General features: G+C 36.4%; 1 protein-coding gene across 1 annotated transcript in view; it reads left to right on the top strand.

Moving 5' to 3' along the window:
- GRM7 (glutamate metabotropic receptor 7) overlaps positions 1–8,436 on the top strand; it is a 1,568,320-nt gene extending 1,559,884 nt beyond the window's left edge. Inside the window, exons 9-10 of the mRNA XM_007945853.2 lie at positions 1,704–1,950; positions 8,366–8,436. Coding sequence (XP_007944044.1) covers positions 1,704–1,950; positions 8,366–8,436 — 318 coding nt within the window. The remainder of the gene's footprint in view (positions 1–1,703; positions 1,951–8,365) is intronic.
- Positions 8,437–8,826: the final 390 nt, after the last annotated feature.

Genomic DNA, 8,826 nt, shown 5'->3' with positions numbered 1-8,826 from the left:
AAAAAAAAAAAAAAAGCACCAGCCTTGTTTGTCTGCTAGAGCCTGATGGAACCATTGAGACTATGGCCCCTAGCTGCCCTTCAGGTCTGGAATTGAACCCACTCCTGTGGCTTCCAGCCAAACAAAAGACAAGCAGATGTGCTGAACATTTATATCAGCTAGATACACTTCCTATAGAGATCAATCATGGAAGAATAGAAGGGGTGTATGCACAGGGAGACAGCTCAGGAGGCAGGAGTGCATGGGAGGAAAAGACACAGGGAAGAGGTAACTATGCGGAGGATGTGGGAGGGGAGCTCTTGCGTTGTGGGAAATTGTGATCAATGTCATGAGATAAAGTGTATGTGAGCTGTTGTATGGAAAGTGAATTTGCTCTGTAAACTTTCACCCAAATCACAATAAAAATTTAAAAAAAAAAAAGCTGGTCTAGATTTGAGGAAGAGGCTATGCATGAGGGTCACTTGGAATGGATTCTCTAAAGAAACAAAGGAGGAATTTGCATGTAAAAGTAAAGGAAAAGAAAAGCTACACTTATAAATGTTCACTGGTGAAATGGAGTACAGCTTATTTAAGGTCTAACAGGGTGGGTAGAACCCTAAGGAGAAAGAGGATGAAATTGATGGAAGACATAAAGGGAGAGATATTCATGAAGGCATTACAACATTATCAAAGAGCCAGGCTTTTCACTGACATAAATGCCATGGTAGCTAGTTGCTGAATGTAGTCTGGCCTTTAGAAGTTATTCAAAACATGAACACATCTGAACGTAAGGGAGGACTCTGAGTCATGATAGGGTACTTGCCAAACACAAATGGACCAAGGCAAGTTGTCTGTAACTTTCCCCCTATTTATTTTAAAACTCTTCACACACTTCAGCCATCACTTCTTCAAACATACCAAAGTAACAATGATTTAGCACAGTAGAGAAGTCTGTGGTTGCACTTACTCCTTTCATGCAGAAGACCTGATTTCTCTGGGTAACAGGAGGAGGCTAGGCCAGCTATGGGTCACCATCTAAATTAACAAACAAAGCAGTATTAGAATGAGGTTTTGCATCCTATTAGCAGTCTATCAGTTCAGAGAGAATGGACAAGCTAATGTCCTCAGATCTTGGTCCCTTGTTATTGGTGTTTTGTGAAAAATAATTAAGCAAAAAAGGGTTAATTTTGAGGGAAATTCAACTCATTATGTTTTAGGTTTCTTTGAAGGTGCATTCCCATTAAAAGTAATACAAAAAGACATATATATTGACAGAAAGGTTTCAAATAAGGTCCCAGAATCTTTGTGTTGCAGGAGATCATAATGTATTAATATTTTTGTGTTGGTACTGGGCAGAAAAGTAACTACTCTTCCTTAAGATTACAGATTCTGTATTCTTAATGCTTCATATTGAGCTGTAAGTCTGATTAAAAGAATTTCATGGAATTCTCCTCTAAAATTCCATGTAAAAGACTTCTCAAGGGCAAAGATGCACATGGGTTCACTCAATGGCATTCACTCAGTTAAAATACACATAAACTCTCCAATAAATATGCAATCTTTCTATCTTCATTTTTATCAGAAGTCCCTGGAGATTCCTATGTTTTTCCTTCTAAATCTTTCCCTCCGAAGCCATGTAATTATTGTTGACATCATTTCAAGTGTTCAGACTTCCCCAGCAGTCATTTTATTTGTAATAGTGTCTTGTGTGTTGTGTCTCCTAGCTCTACATACAAACTACCACACTTACAATCTCCATGAACCTAAGTGCGTCAGTGGCTCTGGGGATGCTATACATGCCGAAAGTGTACATCATCATTTTCCACCCTGAACTCAATGTCCAGAAAAGGAAGCGAAGCTTCAAGGCAGTAGTCACAGCAGCCACCATGTCATCACGGCTGTCACACAAACCCAGTGACAGACCCAACGGTGAGGCAAAGACAGAACTCTGTGAAAATGTAGACCCAAACAGTAAGTAACTCCTCTTTCCTTTTATTTTACCCAGCCTGCCCCAGGAAGCTCTAGGAAATGTGGTGTGTTGCCTTTCTTTCTGGAGATGTATTGTGACCGTTTTTTGTCTTATGGTTGGGTTGTCTTCCTAAATACTAACTTCTGTCTTCCAACTTTGACTCATTCAAGCCACCATTTTCCCTTTCCACCCTCTTGGAAAAAAATCTTAGGTGACTCTGTTTCTTCAGTATAAAACCTCCCTCCCCCTTCCCTTGATACTAACCTTTCCAAATGACATAAATATACTTGTGAAGTTGTAAGCCACTACCTCTCTCTTGCTCCCTTCCTTTTAGGGAGACAAGAAATTTTACATCTACTTCACTTGTAGCAGTGGGAATGGAATTGGGATATTTATGAATTTGGGAAACATAACTTCTTTACACCATCAAATTAATTATTATTCTTTACCAAGCAAGGAAAAGAAAACATAAAATATTGAATAAGGCTGGGAAATTTACATCTAAGTAAACAAGTACTCAGGCACAGACACCACCATCCTAATGGCCAAACCTCATGGAAACTAGATCTATCATCCTACTACAGGATGTTTTCTCCAAGAAAGACTAAAATGTACAGACAGAGTAAGGGTTGAAATGTCAGATTTGAAATTCTTCATGGAATATCTGCAATACCCTGGGTAGTCTTTAGTGACCCCTGCAAATGACCCCAATAAGATGAACATTCAGACATCACATTGTGAAATAATAAGACTAGTTCAGATGCTAAATGCATAGAATGACCAATTACTAATATTATTAAACATGAAGTCATAAGAGTGAATTTCAGATTAAAAATACATCTTCTAGGATTTGTTTTCCAGTAATAGTTGAACAAATTCTATATAAAATAAAACAGATTCAAACGCTCATGATATTTTCTGTTTTTAAGGTAGAGGGGTTTTCATATAGTCCATTAAGTCATTCAAGACATATTATTTTTCAATTCTGAGCAGATTTTGCTGTAGGCTAAGACTTAAGACCAATAAAATAAGAAATCTCTATTTTAAATATGCTGCCATATCCTTTGGCCCTACGAGTAAAATAAATCTTTGAAAATGAAGCTGACTAGCCTTGGTCCTGAGAAGTACTCTCCAGAGATGCATGATTGTGGCCCATCTCCATTTTTCAATAGTTGGTTGATTGAATTTTGTGAAACACTTTGAAAATATGGAAACAGGTAACAAAGGTTAATTTACAACACTGTGAATTTCACTTTGACTATTCAAAAGATGACATTCTAGGGCCAGGCCAGAGGAAGAAGAAGGAATACAGTGAAAGAAGGGGGAATCAGAATGGGTGTAGGGGGTGTTCTCATGTCCCCAAAGCAACTGGTCAACTGAGAAAAAGAGAAGCGAATAGAGAATTGTTATGATGGTTAATGTGATATTAGGAAGAGGCTTTGGGTTGAGACAGAATTAGACTTGGTCTCAAACCCAGGCCCCTCCATTTACCAGCTGTGTGCCTTTGGGAGAGTTACTGAAAATTTCAAAAGCTCAGCATCTTCCTATATAAAATGGAAGTAATAATGTCTACGTCATAAGTATCATATGCTGGTAAATAATATATCAATTAGATATTAGATATTCACTTACCTACATTCCAAAAAAGGCCATAAATCTTTGTTTGAAAGTACATTTCAGTGTAATAAGTAGAGTAGAAATGACAGTACAGTTAAAGGTATACTGAACACCACACAGCAAATGGATCTGATTCCCAAAAGGAAATATTTTCCTGAACGTTTTTGTGCATTTTATATATATTGTTGTTGTTGTTATGTGCCATCAAGTCAGACCTGACTCATAGTGACCCCCTCCTTGGGTTTCCGAGGGGGTATCACTATGGAAGTTGATTGCCCAAACTTTCTTCTGAGGAGTGGTTGGTGGGTTTGAACTGCCAGCCTTCTGGTTAGCAGTCAAGTGCCTTAGACACTACACTACACACACACTCACACACACACATATACATATATATGTATTTTATATATCTATATTTATATATACATGTATACACATATGCATACATATGCATATGTATACCTATATTTATACACTTTGTTGATATTTGTATCTTTGATAGATTTTCATTCTGTGACCCCTTTTCAGAGTTGCATTCCACAAAATCCTTACCCCGGAGACATTCTGATAATAGTTTGCATTTAGAGCTGTCCACACACACAGAGAAGCACATAAAAATTTAACTAGATACTACCTGAGATCAATAAGAAGAAATTATGATCATATGCCTATATGTATTGAAAAAAAAAAAATGAGCAACTTATAAGTATTGGACAATTAATTCAATATTATTCTATTTAAATTACTGGTTTTCAAACAGCATTTCTACTTATTTTAACTTTTAATGATTAGGTCCAATACTTGTTAAAGCTGTTTGAAGTAAGACAATGGTTGTTAAAATGCTAATACAAATACTAACACAAACATCAACTACCTTTTGAAACAGCTTCTATGTAGAAATTCCGTGTGGAAGCTCTTCTATAGTCTTCTGTAGGTATTATTATTCTCATTTTACTGAAGAAGCTGAGGCTTACGAAAAATAAGTGACATAACTGAAGTCACACATCTAGAGAGCAGTTGAAATTAAGACCCATGTGAGTTCCTCTTTGCTGTTGTTTCTTAGGACATAAGTGACATGTCATAATTTGAATGTAGAAATCACTTTTTTGACTCTTTTGTTTAGTAACATAGTTTGTATATAGAGAATATAATGACGTTGGTGGCAGATTCCTTAGTTGAATGTGTTGTGAAATGCATTATTGCTTGTTATGTTATCTGAGAAGAGATGAGGAATCTGAGAACAGAGAAGGCTGCCCAGGTAGAGGCCTTATTTTACTAATTCAAACATTCAAATATTTTATTCTGTATGTCAATCAAAACAATGATTCCACTCGAAATTCATTTGGTGACTTTCCCTTGAAACAAATATTGGTTTTGTTTTTGTTGTTCTGGTGTCTACACAAAGCCAAGACAAATAGTTCAGAAAGAAATGAAAACAAACAGTCTGTCTTATAAACAGTTTACTCCTCACTTATCAACTATCTTGTCTGATATTTCTTATTTTGGATAATAGTAAAAAAATCTACTTTCTGTAGATTTCTGTATTAACAGCATATGGAAATGAACAGCTAGCAGTAATGAATTTGGAAGTGTGAAGCTAGAGTAACTGGCTGTGATGCTTAAGGTTGTGTGTTAATTTGGCTGAGCCATGATTCTCAGTGGTTCAGCAGTTATATAATGATACAATTTGGCACTTATGCAATGATATAGTCATCCTCCATTTTTTTAATCTGATGTGGTTATCCTCCATTTTCACATGATGCCAATTTTCACATAACAACCTGGTCTTTGGAACCTAGCCATGTTGGTAAGTGAGGAGTAGGGGTATGTATATACCTACAAACATATACTTATATTTTTAAAATTTACTCTTTTGGTATTGTGTAGACACTCCCTAAAACATCATAAAAGCTTCATTTAACTAGATATTTACTGAACCACAGGAGGAGATTCATGTACCTCCAAACATTGGGGTTTCTGATGACTCAGCTCTCAAAAGTCCCAAGAGGAGTCAAAAGACTTTAACTTAATTAAATCTGTGAAGGAGAACTTTCTACAATGATGAGAATACCCCATATATCTGCTGTCCAGCGTAGTACCACTAGCCACATACGGCTATTGAGCACTTACAAGAAGTCTGTTCATCTGAATTATTTTATATTTACTTTTACTTTTTTTTTTTTTTTTTTACATAATTTCAATGTAAATAGCCACCTGTGCCTTGTGGTTACTATGTTGGATAGTACACCTCTAGAAATTAGTGTATCTTCATAGACATGGATTTCATCCTAGGATAGTTCATCTGAGCCCTCATTGAAAATAGCTCCTACAATTTTAGCATTGATACTGATCTGTGACAAAGTCTACCTAAAAGTATACATTTGACCTGAAATAAAAATGCATACAAATCATATAAAATGATGCAAAAATGAACCACTAATATACAAAGAGTGATATCAAAGATAGCCATTACATTTCAGAAACTAGTCACTAGCAATGCAAAAACTTAAGCATGTGGAAAGGGAAATAGTGAAAAACTTTGATAAATTAAAACAGATGCAGGCATTAGCAATTATTATTATTGAGTTCTATTTAATAACAAATGTAGCTCAAATAATCTCCAATTTCTGAACTTGAGTAACATAGACAAAGGAATTATTTGCTTGATGTAAATTAAGTTTTCTGTTTAAAAACAGACAAATAAAAACACAGACCAAGTGCTTGAAAAAATAGCATGTCTTTCCTATGGGAAAACTCTGCACGGTTTTCTGAAAGGTGTCCAAGAGGAAGTGGAGGTCATAATATGAGCTACCAATTAAATAAATAATGGAGGAGGAATGTCCCCTTATTCACTGTTACTTTCCAACACTTAGTCTCAATGTATTTCAATCCTCAATGTCTTCATTTTTATGATGCTGGTCTATCATTGCAGCTTGCCATCTGGTGCACGCATGCTTTCTTCATCCAACCTCACGCGCAGCTACATGTCTGCATAAGAACAAATAAATGTGCTTGTTGACTTCATATGGACAAGAATTAAAACTTCTCTGGCACTGCATGGTTTGCCAAAAAGTTCAGTATTCCTCTTAAGTTTTAGCTCTAGATAAATTTCAGCTATTTGAAAGACAAATTCCCTTCTGTATTGACTAAATAAAAAGTAAATCTCAAAATGGTAATTTAACCGTGAGCTACTGACATATCAGAAACTCAGGGTCGGACCAATGCTTGCTGATCTTGGCACTCAGATTGAAATACAGCAATCTCAGAGAGCATAGGGAAGTACCTCAGCACTGAATTTTTATTTATACAAATAAAAGTACTGTGGCTAGAGCTTAGAAGAGCCTCACCTAATTTGGATAGGTTTAGATCTGGTCAAGATGATGCCTTCTAAGGTGATCCCTTTCTAAGAAGGGATCCTCGAACTGTGGTTCTTCCACCTGTGTCATGAATTTGGCACATTTTCCTGCACTTTCCACCACTGACTTGGAAGATGCATGTTTATGGCAAACTCGTATGTGCTAGATAAACAAGACTTAGTCATGCTTGGGCTTTGGCTTACTGATGGCCACTATGGTTGTTTTCCGGTTGGATTGATGATATTAATTAAGAGATAGCATGACTTTATTAGGACTGGTGAATAAGGACTGCTGCCTTCCTTACCTGTATTATTTGGTACCAGAAAATTCCCTGTGAGTTATCCTCTGGTAGATGCTCTCCTTGACAGAGGATCACAGTGAATAATGTTGAGTGGCCCTAAGCTACCTTTGTCCTAAGTCAACATCCATTTTCTAAGGCAGTGCCCAACAGGCAGTGTAGAAGATACCACAACTAGCCAACCCAGTTACAGATTGTCTATCCAGGCAGGTCAGTGGTAACTGGAGATGGCAGACAAGTGGACAGCTTGGGGCACACCACTTTCTTCGATGTAGATGTAGGACTAATAATCTAAGCCTGTCTGGGATAAAGACTGGACACATATATTTTATAAAATGGTGATTTCAACCAAAGAACATGTTGTATAGCAAAAAAGCACGTTAGAAAAGTGACAATTCGACTTATGATGTAAACTCTAAAAGAAGATATTTTAAGTATAAGTGTGTATTCTTATGTATTTTCACTATCATTTTACATTTATTTTAAGGAAAATAATAAGTAACAATTTGTGCTGTTCTCAAAGAAAGCAGTTATTACATAAACTAGTAGGACTAGGACTGTCAATATGAAGAGGTATTTTATTGGAAAAAAAAAAAAGAAGAAGAAGAAAGAGAAGAACAGGAAAAACACAGCTTGCTGGAAAATGGATGTGGGCACTCGACCTTACACAAGTAATGATGCCTAGAAATTTCTGGAACACACTCCTATGTTGTGTCAATTTGTTATGAATTTTTTTGTTTTGTTTTGCTTCTTCATTTGTTTGGATCCCTAACATGCTCAGCATTGTGTTACTTGTTTCATCCTTCTGGAACCACATAGGCTGGTTAGCATAACTGGAGTAGAATGAGAAAAAAAGGGATGGCAACAGGAAGAAAAGAATGTTCTGACCAGATAGATACATTATTTCTGGGCTGGTTCCCTCAGCTGCTCCAACGCAAGCAAGTAACTAACCTCAACTGCCTTAATCAAAAAGGCACCGGTACTCCCATGTTCAGAGGTACCTGAATTGTGGTGAACTGGTATACCAAAGAGTGGTAATAATGTCTATGGTCTCTATTGCAGCCTCTTCTCCCAAAGGGGGAAAAAATAAAAAGGAATATTGTGTGCACATTTATTTTATACATACCTATATATTTACTTTTCCTGTAGACTGTATACCACCTGTAAGAAAAAGTGTACAAAAGTCTGTAACTTGGTACACTATCCCACCAACAGTATAGCTTTTGCCTGCTTTCCAAAAGGTAAGAAAACAATCTAATTTTTATCTACTTGTATGTTCTTTAGAATGAGAAATGTTTCCATGAAAACTATGCATGACGACCTGTAAAATTTATCTACATGAAAGAGTGCATTTTCAAAGATGATGTGTTTGATAAGTTTAGCTCCAACAGCTGATATTTGTCATGAACCAGTTTTATTTTCTGGAAAACGTGAGTGTGTGTACATTTGTCTCTCCCTAGCAAGATAAGTAGCCAATAACAGAGAATTGATACTAGTCACTCTCATATATGCTCTTTTTTAAAACTACCGGTGATTAGAAGTTATTTTTAAATGTATGTTTTCACACTCTGAGTCTGGGGAGCAATGTGGAAAATCTATATAGAGACAAG

Source organism: Orycteropus afer, unplaced genomic scaffold (assembly GCF_000298275.1).
Source record: "Orycteropus afer afer isolate SDZICR_OR568_19922 unplaced genomic scaffold, OryAfe1.0 scaffold00144, whole genome shotgun sequence".
In the NCBI taxonomy this organism is placed as follows: Eukaryota; Metazoa; Chordata; class Mammalia; order Tubulidentata; family Orycteropodidae; genus Orycteropus; species Orycteropus afer.
Note: the sequence above shows the minus strand (reverse complement) of the source record. Positions and strands in the feature narration are given on the sequence as shown.